This window comes from Anoplophora glabripennis, unplaced genomic scaffold (genome assembly GCF_000390285.2).
Source record: "Anoplophora glabripennis isolate ALB-LARVAE unplaced genomic scaffold, Agla_2.0 scaffold336, whole genome shotgun sequence".
Lineage (NCBI taxonomy): Eukaryota > Metazoa > Arthropoda > Insecta > Coleoptera > Cerambycidae > Anoplophora > Anoplophora glabripennis.
The window spans coordinates 109,623-128,522 of record NW_019417416.1 but is presented as its reverse complement, the minus strand read 5'-3'; the positions used below and the strand labels follow the sequence as shown (position 1 = coordinate 128,522).

General features: G+C 30.7%; 1 protein-coding gene across 1 annotated transcript in view; it reads left to right on the top strand.

The window, feature by feature from the left end:
* Positions 1-17,740, top strand: part of LOC108910258 (dynein regulatory complex protein 1) — a 67,423-nt gene extending 49,683 nt beyond the window's left edge. Inside the window, 1 exon segment of the mRNA XM_018714811.1 lies at positions 17,561-17,740. Coding sequence (XP_018570327.1) covers positions 17,561-17,740 — 180 coding nt within the window.
* The last annotated feature ends 1,160 nt before the right edge of the window (positions 17,741-18,900 follow it).

Sequence of the window (18,900 nt, the reverse complement as noted above, 5' to 3'; positions counted from 1 at the left end):
TGTACGGGGGTTTCTCCTAATGTTCTATCGTTTGAAAATATTGGCGTCGCCGTGGAACTTCTGGTTCTACCGGAAGTAGACGTCAACTCGCTTATTTCAAATGGAATGTACTATTTTTTATTTAATTTTTGGATTCTACATCGAATTTTAAGGTAAGTTTCATAACCTTACTTTATCCTTACACTCAATAGTTTTTGAAATATTTTGACTTTTTCAAAATTTTTGAGAAAAACATACCTACACTTAATCGGTTCTATCTCCTCCAATTTTTAAGATAGGAAGCTGAAATTTTAGATGGTCAATATCAAAACGCGTCCAAATATCTGGAATATTTGAAAGTTATTGCATGTTACACAGGGCGTCTAAAAAACACGGACCAATTGTGTCAAATTGAAAGTTTAATAACTCACTTATTTTAAATAGAACACCCCGTGTTTTATATTGCCAGTAGCTGCACCTGTTAATTCTCTTTCCATTGGTATAAGCATTCCCTATACCNTACATTCTTAGTAATATTATAAACTCTAACTTTATATCAAAATTTTAGTGATTGTTAGTGACTGTAGTTACTATCACTGAGCATGTATGCGTTGTTTATGAGACATCCATCAATAAGTTTTGACATAAGCCTACTTTGAGAAAAGACATTTATTTTCTACACCGTAATATTGTAAGAGTTCAATTAAAAACCTCTTTTCTCGAAAACCGTCCACATTAGGAAGTTCTAACAAGAATACATTATTTTTAGAAAATAAAATTGTACATTGGAAATTGGAGCCCGAATAGTAAAAAACTTAACCTTAAAAAAATTAGAACTTAAAATGTAATACGAATGAAGCATAACTAGCGCCCTCTATAAAGTATACAAAAAATAATTAGACCAGCGTATTTGGCATCCTTAAAAACCCGGAATACCAAATTTCATAAAAATATTTGCCACCGTTTGGAAATTTTCGTAAAAATTCTATTTAAATATTTTATTTTGTCGCTCTGTAGGTATCTCGAAAACAAGAGAAGATAGACATATAGTTCATAAGATAAAAAATTCTTATTATTTGTCGTACTATCACCTCCTGAATTTACGGGAGGTCTTTCTGAAATACCCTGTATATAATAAACAATAATAAATAAAACAACAAATTCTAATAATAAACATAAAACGTAACGGGTAACGGGTATTCTAAAAAAGATATAGAAAAATAAAAAGCATGACTGTCGAATGTTGATGCGACGGTCGCCACTCGACGTCAACGGCTCCGGCGAAAAGTTCGGCTTAATTTTGGCCGAAGCCGATTCTTAGCCGAAGGCTTAAATAATGGCCGAATGTGGCCGAAGCCGATGCCGAAGCAGATTAATCGGTCGGTCTCTAGTCTCTACCTGTAACCCGTTTCCCATCAATTTTTGGACTAAGGTAAGTTTGGCTAGATCACATTATTATGAGGTCACAAATTACCCGTTTCTCTACATATGTACAGGGTTATTCACGCTATACGGCACGTAGTATTGTGGCCAAAATACGAAGTTTTAAAAAATATTGTCTTTTGGGATATTAATTTAAATTAATTTAAAATTATTTTGATATTATACAGGGTGTCCTAAATATCCTAAAAGTATCAAAGTTGTGTTTTTTTTTTAATGGAATCCCCTATGTATTATTGCATATTTGGATTCTCCGATCAAAATAAGTGTCTGTTTTAATAAAGTTTATATCTAAAACTTAAGGTTTTTTAAATAATTTGAATTTTATCAAAATGTAACCTAATTTTCTTGTTTCAAATACTTAAGAAGTATATCAGGTATGTAAGCCAAATTTACAGTGAAGTGTAACAATGGATCATATTTCATATACCAATCGTAATAAACTTGTCATCTTATACAGGGTGTCCAAAAATAAAAATTAATTAAATAAAAATTTTAAGTGGCTATAACTTGATTAATTTAAATAGAACTCCATATTCTTTAACTTACCAGAAAATGTAACTTTTAACTACCTATCGAATGGTATTAGGGTGTTCATGGCTATGTCTTCACGTTTATACGCCAAATAATAATCGTTCTTTGCACGTGTATTTTACATAAAAGTTCTAAATAACTTATCAATGATAACATAAAACAGAAACAAAATATTTATAACAGATGTTCAAAACGTCGACCGTCCATTTCTAGACACTTCTAAATTCTTTTTTCAAAACCAATGCTAACTCTGTACAACAGTTGCGGGGTTACAGTTTCAAAAGCGTCTTTTAGGCATATTTTCATATCTTGTGGATTTGTCGGAGGCGTATTGAGACAATTTCTTTTATGTATCCCCATAAATGTGGAGTTAAATCCGGGGATCTGGGGGGCCAGTTTTGAAATTCATTTCTTCCAATGCACCTGTACGGAATGTTAGCATTGAAAAATTACTGAACCTCGTGTTGATAATGAGGCGGAGCTCTATTCAATTGAAGTCACATGGTTGCTCTAACGTTTAAAGGGACTTCTTCCAATAATACTGGAAGTTGGTGTAAAAGAAACTTCATATCTTCATTTAAAGTTCCTTCAAAAAAATAGGGTCCAATTAAATATGGCCCACTATTCCACCTCACACTTTAACGGACCACCTATTCTGATTTCTCTTGATTTACTATTGATGCGGATACGAATGTAAATAGTAGTGAAAGATGTGTCTATTTACGATACCATTTTTATGAAAATTCATTCATCACTATTCATCATTAAATAACATTTTATCAAAAAAGTTTCCATTTCCTGTCACATTATCTAACACCCACATGCAAAATTCAGTTCGGTTGTCAAAATCATTTCCATGCCAAGTTCTTGGCAAAGCTGGGTTTTATAAGGGTGAAATTTAAGTTTTTTAAGAATTTTTGAAATACTTGATTGACTAAGGTTATTGTTTTTGTATATTTGTATATTTTGACAAATACTGGAATTTTTAATAATTGAACCAAGTACCGTAAAAATATTTTTTTTCGTCTTCTAGCCAACTATACTCCGAGGTCGAAATTATAGAGAGTGATTCATACATAATATAGAAACACTATTACCGTAAAGTGTATAAAACTAAAAAACATTTTTATAACGGTTCAATATTATTTGTTTATGTTAAATGATGTACCGCTGTCTTTGCACATCGATAGGATCTATAACAGTCATAGACTGAGTTACACTGAACGCGATTTATTTCCTATCTCTGTTTATCGCACTTATTACAGATAGGGAAATGCTCTTTTTAGTGGGTGTAAACAGACGTACGTAGAATTCGAGTTAGCCGTAGTTAGAAACGTCAAACTATAAGCGCGCGCGAGGGTTTGCATATTCCGTGACTATAGTAAATTTATAAATTAAAAAAATACAATCGGGACGTTTTAAAACGTAGGAATAATAATTAAAATGGATCAAAGTGCCGGTTGTAGCAAACGGTCTGTTGCTCATAAACGCCCTAACCTATGCGATGCGGAATTAATAATGGTAAAAAACGTGTATAAAGGAATTCGGTCGCGAAATTCTAATACAAGTGTAAGTGAAGCTGTTGATATGTGTAGTTCGTTGACAAAAGTATCCGTTGCTACTGTTTATCGTTTACTGTTTGCATGTATTTGAGTCACGAAAAACGGGAGATTATCCTGAAGATATGAACAGCGACGTGTTTGAAAAATGGTTTGAATATGTTTTATCATATCTGGAGCCAGGAGCAGTTGTTGTGATGGATAACGCACCTTATCATAGTAGAAGGGTTGAAATGTTACCGACGTCAGCATGGAGAAAAGGAAATATTATGGACTGGTTACAATCGAAAAATATTGAATATACAGAAACCATGCTAAAAGTACAATTATTAAAAATTGTCCAAAGAGAAAAAGGTCAATACATTAAGTATGTAGTGGATGAGATGGCCAAAGATCGAGGAATTCGTGTACTCCGTTTACCGCCATACACTGTGAATTAAACCCCATTGAGGTGGTTTGGGCACAAATAAAGAATGAAATCGCACGAAAAAACACCACCTTTAAAACAAACGACGTGAAATTATTATTACAGGATGCTATTAATCAGGTCACTGCTGAACATGAACATGGTGTAAGTGTATTGGACATGCACAGAAAGAGGAACAACGTATGTGGGATCTTGATACAACTGTAGAAGTGTTCATAGAACCAGTCATTATTCATTTGGGTGAAGATGATTCTAGTGATAGTGATAGCAACAGTGATATGTGAAATATATAATGTGAATAATGTGATATGTAAGTATTTAAATATATTAATAGTGAAGTGATTATGTGGCAGTGAAGTGAAAGTGTGATAGTGATAATATTCGTGAGATAATTATTATAAAATATGTAAGTACCTACTTAAATAAATATATTAATAGTAAACATTATAATATTTTGCGGCGGTGGTGGTGGTGGGTTATCGATGCCCGAGAGGGCATCGTTTTATAGAAAACACTTAAAATTTAAAAACAAAGTGTTACTAAAATATTTTTGAAGTTTTCTCGATAAAACCTCTAAAAATAATAGATGTTATGTTTTATTATATTTTTTCCATATTTTCTACATCTTGTTGCCTTTTACGTATACACGCCTGTGGATTTTCGATCCCCGCACGCCTCATCCTCCTTACTAGTCCAAGAGCTAGCGATGAATCACTCTCTATAATTTCGACCGCGGAGTATAGATAGGTACATCGGAACTTTTATGTAAATAAAATACACGAAATGGTGCACAAAGAACTATTATTTGGCGTATTCTGTAAAAACGCGAAGACTTAGCTATAAACACCCTAATACCATTCGATAGGTAATTAGAAATTACATTTTCTGGTAAGTTAAAAAATATGGCGATCTATTTAAATTAATCAAGTTATAGCCACTTAAAGTTTGATTAATTTTAATTTTTGGACACCCTCTATAATATGGCAAGTTTATTATTATTGGTATATAAAATATGATCTTCTCTGTAAATTTCGCTTACATACCTGATATACTTCCTAACTATTTGAAGCAAGAAAATTAGGTTACGTTTTGATAAAACTCAATTTATTTTAAAAACCTTAAGGTTTAGATATTATAAACCTTATTCAAAAAGACACTTATTTTGATCGGAGAATCCAAAAATTGCAATAATGTATAGGGGATCCCATTTAAAAAAACACAACTTTGATATTTTTAGGACATTTGGGACAGGCTCTTTAATACGAAAATAATTTAAAAAAGTAACCGTAATAGACCCCCATTTTGGCCATAATATTGCGTACCGTATAGGGTGAATAACCCTGTACAATTCATTATGGGACACCCTGTACAAAAAATGTACATAAATCTTTGTGGAAATTATAACTGGTTCTTAATTATGATGTAATTTAAAAAGTAACGTTTCTGTTTTCTAAAGATTTTCATACTATAACGTTTTTAGTCATACGTCCAAGCTAACTAAATCTTACATACAGGATTGTTTATTTATCCTGTAACCAAATTATTCAAATAACTGTACCTCAAAGATTTTCGTCTTACCATCATCTGATTTCTTCAGTACTTTGCTCCGGTTAGGTGGGAAACAAATGGGAACCCGAGGTAAAATTAAGGTGGAATGTAGACTACTTGATGGGAGCTGTTAGCTTCGGGGTTTTATAAAACATTAACATTAAATCTCGAGATGATCATTGATAATTTAGGTTCTCATGGGCATTATACTCGTGGTCGTTTTTGGGTATCAGTGGAGATTATTGTAATACCATTGACACTTTGAAAGGTACCTGCCTAACTAACTAGTTGTTTTGTATTTTAGAATCGATTAGTGAGATTTGCGGAATAGTTTGGAGGTAACGAAATACAAAATTACGTAACGTTAATAATAAAAATATTATTAGTCTTAAAGTAAAAACTTTTACAGTAATTGTTTCTGGAGAAGTCTAATCAGTAGCAGGATCCTGCAGGAGGTGGAGATCCTATTCCTTATCAACATTTATTTAGATTTTTGGTCATCTTTAAGTTTATATTCTTCTATTTTTATTATCCTTGAAATTGTTATTTATTTAAAGTAGGAAACATGAAACAGGATAACCGCTGAATGAAAAAAATTACAAAGAATTTAGTAGACTTACTTACTTTCATTTTTGAGGAAAATTAGAGTCACAAATCGTTAATAACGTAGTTATTGTCAATATTTTATATTTATTTTATTTGAACTAAATTTTAAACAATTTTTTCAAGTCGCAATTTTTCATGCCTAATTAGAAGGATGTAATTTTTGCAATTTCATACCTCAAATCATTTTATTTTCCCGCCAAATTGTTTTAATATTGCAGACAGTGGATATATAGAGTAATTATAGTTCGGGATAGGCGGTGTAAAGTTACATCCTTAAGTTCAAATGTAATTTTAGAGTCCAATTTTTGTAATTTTACAGGAAAAACAAAATGTAACATTGTTAAACTATGTATACACTTATTTTATGTTTATATCAACCTAGTTCAGACTTAGTTTTGTTATATGTTAACTTGTTAATTAAATAAAAAATTATTTTCAAAAACTATAGTTCTTCTCGAAAAACTAATAAAAAGTTCAATAGTTATTACCCAATTTAATAATTTTTCTCCTAAATCTCTCTTTAACCAAATATTTATAGATATTTCAAGAAAAGTCATAACCGTAGAAACTACAATACACACAAAAGGACTCTCCCTATATCTACGACACTGACAGCTTTGTAAGTACAAAAAATAGGTGCAACCGTTCTTTGAAGTTTTATTTCGCGTTCTGAAAAAAAGAATGATTTTTTTTCAAAAAAAATAAGCCTATTTCTCGAATTTCACCATTTCTTGAAGATTTACCTATATAAACTTATTCTGCTTATATTTAACTAAGGAATGTTTCCTTAAAGTTTGTATAGTTCACCCAGTATACTATGTAAATCTATTATCATTGTAATTTCATATGTTCTACTTAGAGGCATAAATAAGTACATATACATATTATAACGGTAGTACCTACATAATAATTGTATTTAGCAATAAAAATAAGTAATATCCTAGAAGATTTAATAGCATCAGATTTGTTTTTAGAAAACTCTTTTTTAAGCAAATTTATGAAATTACGTTTTTTTCTAAACTCAGTTCTATAGCTTCTGTTTATATTGAAATTTGATTAAAAACACTAAGGTTGGCGTTTTACAGACAATAAATCGCACTACACTTTTAGTAAGACAATGCTAGAACACCTAGATCAACTTCCTTTAATTTTTCACAAATAAAGATCAGGGAGAACATGTAAACATCAGAAAATGTATCTTTCCTGTTTTGTCGAGCATATTTGTAAAGATACTCAATAATTGTGATTAATTCATGTGTTAATAGAACTTCTAAGCATTCTGCAAGGTGTGATTGTGTTTATAGTATAGTACGCGATTTTCTGTATGTTCAACAGGCGTGCAAAATTCAGGAAACGTAAGATAAAAGATGCGAGGTAAAATATGTTTTGTTTTCCTTATTTTGAATGCATTGTCAGTTGTCTGTTACCCTGAAGAAAACTTATGCAACTGATGGCACAGTGAAGAGATATTGTTTCTAACTTGCTTAGGTTTTCTAAAATGCTGGACAAAAAATTGCTTATACGCCCCCTTAAATGTTGACTCTTTAGATATAGAGTGGTGTATTTTATTTCTTTTTTCTCCGTTTACCTTCTCACTCAACTTAAGATTTTATAGTTTAAATAAAATATTATATTTACCATTTATAAATTTGTCGTTAAACTCGACTAATTTGAGATACCTACTTTAGCATCCGAATTCCGAATATATGCACGTGTTTTTATTTCGAGTACCTTCAATATTTCTATTTTCCAAACTTTTTTTATCGGAAAAAAGTTGTTTATCAAATTTGCCATTCTTTTTCTGAATTATTAAATCTCTTGTTGGTACTCATGGCTTCAAGAGATGTTATGAGAATGTTAGAGTATAAAATACCTCACTTAAATAAAAGTTAAACAATTCTATCCAGCTTACAATTTAGGTAAAATTTCCTATAACTAATGTTTTTTCTTCAATTTTTTGGCGTCGGAAATTTATTTTTTCCACTTTTTCCGTTCTTTTCCCGAATTATTAAATCTCTTGTGGTCATTAATGGCTTCCAAACTACGATAAAAAACTTTTTATTTTAAAATATTTCATTATTATTATGTTAATTTTTATTTTACTAATATTGCTTAAATGAAAGTTCAAACATTTTATTTAATTTACGAGTAACATTTTTTATAACCGATAATATAATCCAGACTTGAGGCCAACTGAGCTTTTTTATATAAGATTGGTAATCTTCAATTAAATATTTAAATTTAAACTTGATGTTAGTTTTTCTTAAAAAAACAATTTCACTTCTAAATTTGCTATTTCTATAATATTTTTATATATTAATAGATTTAAAAATATTGCTTGAAGCTCCTGGTATATTTAATGTAATTTCAATACTAAAGTCCATAATTGTTTCCTTTTAAAACTCAGTAATATTTTGCTCGTTTAACTTTTAACTTGCATGCATTTATACTAGTCTAAATATATAAAAATATTTTCCAAAATGATTAAATTACATTTTCTCCAAATATATAAATCTTACTTTTTACTTTAAATTTACTTATCTACACGCTTTTTAGGAACACCCTATATATGTACCTTTGTGTTTAGTTCTTAAGAGCCTCGCATCTTGCATCAATTTGTCACACACCATTGACAAATAGGAATGCAATTTAGCAATTTTCAAATCTTCGTCGACAACAATGTGCACCTCAATGTTTATAAATAATAATAGCAGCACAATATCTGTTTCTCAGTAGGTTGTGCTTTATTAAAACCCGCCTTGGCCTCTCATTGGACGCGACTGTGTAGAATTGAACATTCTTGATCGGAACTGTTGATGGGAAATATTTCACAGAGTTCTTTGATGTTACCAACTCACGGTGCACGTCATTATATTATAACTAAGTGGGCTGAGGAATTGTCCTTTTTTGTTTTGTATTGTCTGATGGTCTTTTGTTGTTGGCTTGCGTATATGGCAGGCAAATGTCACAGTGACAACCCCAGTTATTGTTGTTTAATAGATGTTTAATTGTATTGATTTGCTATTGTCCGTAATTTTGTTGCTGCTTTTTTGAATGTAAGGCGCTGATATTCTATTAATCGTGTTTTTTTTTATTCGCGTCATATCGAGCGTTAACTCTTCACCACTATTTAAATGTCAGAAGTCGTAAGTTTTAAGTATATTTTTAATTAAAATAATAATTAATGTATGTCCTTCATAAATACCTATATTTGAAGTAAGGTTTACAAACAAAATCGACTTATAATTACAATTAAAATTAAATAGTACATTTGAAATTATTCAGACTAAATTGGAAAATTTCTTTTTTATCTTTAATTTTGGCAGTGCAATGACTTAATAATAATCAGTAAATAGTCCAAGCATTCTGTCACGGATTAAAGTTAAATTTGCAGAAATTATTACCTGGACAAAAAAAATATGACCGTATAGAAAATTAAATTTTAAATTGAGTTTCTTGTTCTTTAAACTCGATCCAATATGGCGAACATGGTTAAAAAAAATCGCAAAGTTGAAAAAAAAACGGTTTTTCTAAAATAACTAATAAAATATAGCACGGATTGAAAAATTTTAAATGAGAAAGTTGTAGGTTTTAAAATGATCTATCGACTGATTTTTTGAAAGTATCGATTGTTTTGTTATTTTTCTAGATATATCGAAAATACCGTTAAAAATCTTCTCTTTTCTCTTCTTCTATAACTCGTTTACATTTACGAGCCCATATTTGCTATTTATTGCAAGCATAGCCCGCGGCAAGCCAAAAAAGTACATTTTTGACAAATTTAAAAATATTAATTATTTTTCGATATATCGATTTTTTGAAAAAAGGCGCTCTCGAAAATTGGCTAGATCTCCTCAGCGGATAGCCCTACAGTAATGATTTTCGTTTTATTTTCTTCGTAAAGAGTTATATTATCATGCTGTTAAAAAATGTTGACGATTTTATTAATTTTAAGTATCAAAAAATTACTGAAAAAGTTGCACTTTTTTTGGGTATGTTTTTTTTTCAAATAACTATTTCCATTTTTATTATTTTTTTGTACTTAATCTGGAGTAGCTAAACACGAATATTATAGCATTTTCGTCTTAGAAGCAAAATAGACACGTAAATGTTTAGTTTTCTTTCTTTAAGTCATTTTCATAAAATAAAAATTTAAATAGTTATTTGAAAAAAACATACCCAAAAAAGTGCAACTTATTCAGTCATTTTCTGATCCTTAAAATTAATGAAATCGTCAACATTTTTGAACAGCATGATAGTATAACTCTTTACGAAGAAAATAAACCGAAAATCGTTACTGTAGGGCTATCCGCTGAGAAGATCTAGCCAATTTTCGAGAGCGCCTTTTTTTCAAAAAATCGATATATCTCGAAAAATAATTAATATTTTTAAATTTTTCAAAGATGTACTTTTTTGGCTTGCCGCGGGCTATGCTTGCAGTAAATAGCAAATATGGGCACGTAAATGTAAACGAGTTATAGAAGAAGAGAAAAGAGAACATTTTAACGGTTTTTTCGATATATCTCGAAAAGTAACAAAGCAATGTATACTTTCAAAAAATCAGTCGTTAGATCTTTTTAAAACCTACAACTTTCTCATTTAAAATTTTTCAATCCGTGCTATATTTTTTAGTTATTTTAGGAAAACCGTTTTTTTCAACTTTGCGATTTTTTTTAACCATGTTCGCCATATTGGATCGAGTTTAAAGAACAAGAAACTCAATTTAAAATTTAATTTTCTATACGGTCATATTTTTTTTGTCCAAGTAATAATTTCTGTAAGAATTTCTCTATAATGCTTGGACTATAAAGTGTGAATGTGACTTACCGCGTCAAATAATTATTCTGTCTTAAATTTTGTAGTTCACATAAATTAACAACATCTGTATATTAATTGGATACTTATTGACATATTTGCGCCTGAAAGAATACTTAACTGGAGTTGTACTTACACAAAGTAACTATTAGTAATAAATCTAAGAACACCTAACGGAAGAATAAATAATTATGTAGGTATTAAAGTATAGATATATTTTGAATTTGATATTTCGCAAGAAAAAAGATTTCACAGAAAGATTCTGGTTGTAGGTTTAAATAAAAATATTCTGTAGGAAAAAGTACCTATATCCAAAAAGCATACTCAGTAATGCATTTTATTATATTATATTATTTTTTGGAACGCTGTATCTTTTTTAATGGTACCTATTTATTAATAGATAAATATTATTTTCACTTTTTAAAAGAAAAATTGATAAACAATCTCTAAACTGCAGAAATATAATTATTAACGGGTTATTCATAGGCATTGCTATTAGGAGCATTGCTATTATGAGAGAAATTTAAGGAAAATAAAACTGTAGCACTAATTGTAAGTAACAATAAAAAATGTATAATTTAAAGAAAAGAGGAAATAACCTAACATTTTTTAAGTTTTCACACTACAAAAATTACATCCAAATATAACATTTCTGTTGTCTGCGTACATACCTTTAAGAGGGGCGTGTTTATAAGTAATTTTCAGTGAATTATAGCAATTTTTTGACATGCATTTAGAAAATCAAACAATATCTTTTCACTGTACCTATTATACAAGTTTTCTCTAGGATATTAGGCAGTTTACAAGCTGATAATACATTCGGAATAAGAAAAAAAGCATATTTATACTTCTTATGTAGGTACATTCCAATGTTTACATGGGTGCCCATGTTTTCCGTGAATTTTCACTACGAAAAATTACAGGAATTCTTAATATTTCATCATTTTTATAGTTTAGATGGATTTTTTTGTTCTATCGTTGTCTTAATAAAAGTGCGAAAAGTCTATAAATCTCCATCAACCTTAAGTGTCCTAAATCTCTAATGCTATGGTCACACAGAATGCTAGTTACATTTGCTTTATGTGGATGGGGAGTGAGTTGTGGGAGGGGTGAGGTGAAACAGAACTTATCCGACAAAATATTAGGTAGGTGCATACAAATGGTCCAAACTAACGTGATACACAAAAGACAAATAAATAAATACTGTTATTATTGATTTTTGAAAAACATTTCGTACGCCAATGGAAAACAGGTCGATTGTATTAACGCAAGAACTCATATCTACAGAGTAATAGTGTGGCAACAAAAAGAAAACGTGAACTTGGCACACCTACAAATATAGTTTAGATTATTTTTGTCGTCATTTATACTGTTCAGAAATACGGTTATTTCCTAAGAAAAAATTTGTGAATTTTCTGTAACGAGATTAATTAAAAAATATAAAACCATAAACTGGAACTGATTAACTGAGCAAAGGCGAAATATTTTCATTTGATCCATAACTTTAACACTGTCTATCTCGAAAACGACTACTAGATAAAATATTATAAACTACATTATAATTATTTTTTGCTAAGTAATAAATTGCCGCAATTTTTTAAATTAAGATCCCTCGGCAGTTTAACATTACAAAAATTAGTTTTAAGTTTCTGCTTATAACTAACATTTGTGCGCGACGGATTGGATTTTGACGCTCTAATAGGTTAATGTACTATTAAAAAACTAAACTACACTACACTACACTAATTAATTAATTAAACTAAAGTAAATTAAACTACTAAATAAGAAATATATTATAGAAATACCAAAATACACAAATGACTGATCTTATTCAAAATACGGTAGGTATATTACTCAGTATTAGACGACACCGCGTTATAAAAACAAAAACTGTAAAAAATAGAATAGCATGAACAAAAACTAACATTTACAAAACATAGTGAATATTAGAGGGCGCCACTTGCGGCATTTTGCATGCCTTTAAAATGTCATAACTTTTTGGCTCCTTGGTATATCTGCCTCTTTGATATTTTTTTTTCATTTTCGATCTTTTTTATGTAAACAAACTTATAGGTAGATAGGTACCTCGCAGTTGTCGCGACCATAACTGTTTTCGATATATTGGTTTTTAAAATTTCCAATTGCAGCGAATTTAAATCATTTTGTAAGGATGAATATACGGAGCCTTCATAAATAATGTAATAAAAAATTTGGTAAAATTTCCCGAACTTTTCATGGTAACATGTTCAAGTAAAATTCATGTATAATTAATATATATTTTAAAGGCTAATTTTATTTTATATTATATAAATGTTACATGAATTGAACGTAAACAGTCCATGGCAACAGGAAGGTTTGAGGAATTTCCCGTGACCGCCGAGCAACCTTGCAACCAATATTGCAGGGCCGGTACTGGTAACGAAAAATCCCTCAATCTTGGCTTTACCAATATTAATGATTCGTTTACAATGACCAATGACAAACCGTTACGTTTACACTCGAGATAATGCCTAATTCTCTGTCTGTTCCGTTCTTGTCCTTGTTCCTGATCTTGTTATGTATCTGCTTCTGTTCATATTCCCGTTCTTTTTCTGTTGTTCTCGTTATCCTTTATTTTTATTTATTTCTGTTCCTATTTTTATTTTTAGTTCTATTTGTGGTTTTATTTTTCTTCTTGTGATTATTTTAGCTTTTGTAGTTGTTCTTATTCTTGTTCATATTTCTATTCTAGCTGTCGTTTTTTACTATTTCTCTGTCTGTTCCGTTCCTGTCCATGTTCTTGATCTTGTTATGTTTCTGCTTCTGTTCATATTCCCGTTCTTTTTCTATTGCTCTCCTTATCCTTTATATTTTTATTTATTTCTGTTCCTATTTTTATTTTTATTTCTATTTCTGTTTTTATTTTTCTTCTTGTGATTATTGTAGCTTTTGTAGTTGTTCTTATTCTTGTTCATATTCCTATTCTAGCTGCCGTTTTTGCCCTTATTCTGTTATTCTTCCTGTTTTTGTTTTCCTTGTTTACTATACCATACCTTTTAGAAGATGTTAGAGGAACTTTTATAGCCAAATAAATTGTGATTGCCATGAAATATGAAAAAAAAACAGTGAGAACACGAACATTAAAATAATGTTCATTAATACCTTAACCTTCGCTGACTTTGATTAACCAGTGAAATATTTCACTAATCAATGTTGTTTTTAAATATAATTTTAACGTTACTTTATGGTTCTTCAGCATCACAATGACGGGGAAGGGTATGTAGAATGACATCTAATATCAAAAAAGTAACCCGAAAGAAGTGACGCTAAGTTGGCAAATTGCAAAAGTGCCAAAATTACGTGTTTTTTCACTTTTTTTTACTGTCGATGTCCACGAAAATTTAGACGACATATCGGAAAATTTTTTATTTTATGTTGTAGGCAATTAAATTACCTACGAGTACAATTTAAGGTATCTGAAGTTATATTTCAGCAATTTGTTGGATGCAAAATAAACAAAGAACGCGTAAAAATCAGTTTTCGAAAATTGCGCATTATTATTGCAAAAAGATATGGATGTGGATGAAATATAGAAAAGAAGGTCAACCGAAAGACCAACATGTGTGCCAAAGGCCAATTCGAATGACCGTGAAATTGTCGAAAAAGAAAAGTTTCAATAAGTTGAAAATAAACAGCCCTTTACAACAAAGTAGGATGCATAAAACAGCGTTATAAACAAATTGTTCCAGGATCAGGCAAAAGCCGCTCTAGAAATCACTCATTTTACATTAAATAAAGCCTATTTTTACGGTAATTTTTTTAAAAAAGAGATAGATAGATAGATATTTATTAGTGTTAGTACACAACAAGTGTTTACACACGTCAAAAAAAATAATTATAGTAGTAATATAAAATCATTATGAAAAAAAAATAATAGTAAAATACAAATACAGCACGGTACACACGCGTATAACATATTAGGGTGAGATCACTTTTTAAAAACTCTTGCGTAGTATAAAATGCGTTGGTTAATAGAAAGTGTTTTATTTTTCTTTTAAATAAAGTAGGGTTGAGACGTACTGGAACTGGTAATGCATTAAAAAACTGGATGCCCAGATATGATGTGCCATTACGTGTTTTACTTAAGCGATGAAAGTTTAAGTTTATGTCATTATTGTTTCTAGTATTATGAAAGTGGATTTGGCTACGGACAGTAAACGACTCTTCATTTTCTTTTACGTACAAAAGACACTGGAGTATGTAAGTACATGGTAATGTTAAAATACCAAGTTTCTTAAACTGTGCTCTGCAGTCATCTCTGAATTTTAAACCCGAGATTATGCGAATGGCTTTTCTTTGAGTAGCAAAAACGGTATCAGCTGAAGGTGAATGACCCCAAATCAGGATTGCATAGGATATTTGGGAGTGAATAAGGCTATGATAAGCACGTTTTTTGAGATATTTTGCTAATCAAGTTGCGGATTAAATAAATACCCTTGGAGATCTTATTGCAGAGGTAGTGGGCGTGCCTGTCCCATTGCAATTTCGGATCCAAATATATTCCCAGAAATTTTACTGCATCAGGATTGTTTACATCGTCTATTTCACGCAAGCTGAACATCAATTTTTCGGTCTTAGATGCGTTTAGGCATAAGTTATTTGAAGTAAACCAATGTAATGCGTCATTCTCGATTATTGGAATGTCCACCGTCAGATCATCCAAAACATTATTGGCTATGGATAAGTTAGTGTCATCAGCAGAATCGCGAACACGTCGCGTCGTTTCTCACAGATTTTGGGAAATCATTTATATACAGTAGGAATAGTAGTGGTCCCAGAACAGAATCTTGAGGTACCCCGTAATTCAAATTTAATGTATTTGATTTGTAGTTGTTATGAACAACGTATTGTTGTCTATGATAGAGATACGACTGAATAAGTATTATGTTTTCGGGAGTACAACCGTATAATTGCAATTAAGTATATTATGACAGATCCAATCGAAGGCTTTGGTGAGGTTAACAAACATCGAACACACATACTTACCCTCATCAAACTCACTGTTTATAAATGAAGTCAACCTGTCTATTGCAAGTGTAGTTGACATATTACTTCTGAAACCGAATTGATTGGGACTGAAGAGATTAAGAGAAAGAGAAATAACCTACTCCTCTTTCTGGCCCAATATAGCTTTTTTGTAACGTTAATTATTGTTAGTTAACTATTGGATGTATAGGACCGGGAACTTCTATTTTCAGAAAGTTTTACATTGATAGTTCATGTAATAAACGCACCAGCAGCAGTAAAAGTTGACGTTAATGAACGGCCTGCATGCTGGAGATGGAGCGCCGGGCCCGCGCATGCGCGTGAACGTCGCTCTCGTCGCACGCGATATTTTTGACTTGAACGTTTCAAATTCAAATTATTTGCAATTTGTCAACTTAGCGTCACTTCTTTCGACTTACTTTTTTGATGTTATCATTCAACATAGGTACTCTACCCCGTCATAAAGTGCAATAAAATGTCTACTAATAATTTTTTCTAGTTCTCAGGTTTTATGATTTAATTCGACTGGAGTATAGCTAAGTTTGTTTCCTTCTTTGCCTTTACTTTAACTAGCCATTTTGCTAAAACTTAGTACGTTGACATAATTTTATGGGACAAAAAGTCACATACCAGAACTATGATAAATATCAATCCATACCTGTAATCCATACGCATACACTTAGAACAGAGATATTTTTGTAATGGAATAAGTATTTCAGATTTACTACAAAAAAGTTAGTGTTGATAAGATTTGATTACTCTTTATGTTGTTTTCGTAATACGTATTTTAATAACTGGCAGATTTTATGACAAACCGAAATAATTTAATAATGATATAAAAACTGTGTAAGTGTAAATTTTACAGGCATACATAAAATTTGAAATGCCATTTTTAATTTACCTTAATTGCATTTGCCAATATTTATAGACTGTATTTGTCATACATGTACCGTCGTAAATGCAATATCAAAGATTTTCCATCACTATACAAACTTCATTATCAGAAAAATGCTTTTATGATTTCTTAATCTACTGTGTTAATTACTTTAGCTGAATCTTAATAAAAATAAAAATTTAAGGTAAAACATTTATTTCATCGTTGTAGAGAACATTGAAAATTTCTAAAAAAAGTCGCATTCCAGATAAGATGGAGTACTTAGTTCTAGTGATTCTGGGACTGGGGTAAAAACAGGACCTATTTTCAAAATTGATATTAAATGATAAAATATCCGCATTTAGTGAGGAGTTGAGTTAAAAATTGTTCTCTTAGAAGGCAGAATGAACCGAAATGAATTAACAAATTTATATACATTGGAAATAAAATACAAAATTAAATAGGTAAAATATAAATTTTATGTTTTAATCAACGATTGTTTTTTTTTTACAAAAATGTTTAATAAATGAAATATAACAAGTAACCATCTAAGCTGCACTTGTACAGATGCGATGGTATATTGCTAAGTTTTTTAAACTAGTAAGTACATACCTACCTGTTTATGTACAGTAATAGGGACAATAATAAAAAGAAGGATAAAAGTGGAGACAGAGAACAAAGAGAACAAGTTTTTTAAACTTGTAAGTACAATAATAGGAACAATAATAAAAAGAAGGATAAAAGTGGAGACAGAGAATAAGGGAATATAGAAGAGAAAGGGGAAAACAAAGAAAAGAGAACAAAGAGAACAAAGAGGATAAAGAAAACAAAGAGAACAAAGAGAACGAAGAGAAAGAAAAGAACGAAGAGAACGAAGAGAAGGAAGAGAATGAAGAGAACAAAGAGAATAAAGAGAACAAGGAAAACAAATAAGCCGATCACAAATATGAATAAGGACAAATAGTATAGAAAAATGAACAAAAATAAGAACAATTACAAAAAGTACAACAAGAAGAGGAATAAGACCACAAGTAGGAACTGGAACGAAACAAGAACAAGAAAAGAAATAAAGAATAACGAGAACAGAAAAAGAATAACAACAGAATCAGAAACATAATAAAGTTAAGAACAAGTACAGGAACTGAACAGAAAGAGAAATAGGAACAAGAACAACCAAAAGAACAATAACAAGAATACGAAGAATAAAACAGGAACAGGAACAAGAATAGGAGTTAGAAAAGAAGTTAGAAGAAAGAAGAAAATGTAAATATCCATGAAGAAGAAATGTCATTATTTGTATTAAAAAATATTTTATTATAATATATTTTATCATATTAATTTATAAATTTGTGTTTGTATTTTTCCCGTAAATTTTTTATTTTTGATTAAAATGTAAGTAGAACACTGTATTCGAATTTTAAGACGAGCGTGAGCCGAAAAACAAAGAATGTTATCACAGTTAATTATAGCCGGACAAATGGCGTCAATTATAAGAATGCGCATTTTAATACCTCAACGTCAACTTTTATACCTCCTATGAACATGTTAAAGTAAATTTTCTAATTAAAAACAAAGTATCAGTTTCACACTCGTCATCTCGTCTTTGTCGACCCGCCCGTTCTATAATGATAGATTTTTATCGAAGGAACACGGTCCTACTTAACCGAGTAAATAAACTTATTTATTGACAAGGGCCTTAAGGTTAGGATGACCGCGCGCAGGCTTTCTTTTTCTAATTTTATCCACAAACATTTCGGTAAAATGAAAACGACGGCAGGGCCCCCGGGGTGGCGTAGGGGTCTTATCTGCTGATTGATAACGCGACCCGAGTTTAACTTGACCCACCCAGGTTGAAACAATTATCTAAAATAAAGAAGCGTTATCTCGGAGTGTAAATAGAGTCATCGGTTGGTGTCCTTTGAAAGAAGGTACGGTTCGGTTTCTGGAATTGGCGAATAGTTCACGGATGAAAATAAGGTGAAGATTTATAGACACATTTAAGTACAGAGGGTGTTTCGTATTGAGCGCGGTAACAATACCTTCTTGGAAATTGCAAGGCTTACATATATGGTATAATTTGATGTCTTTGTTTT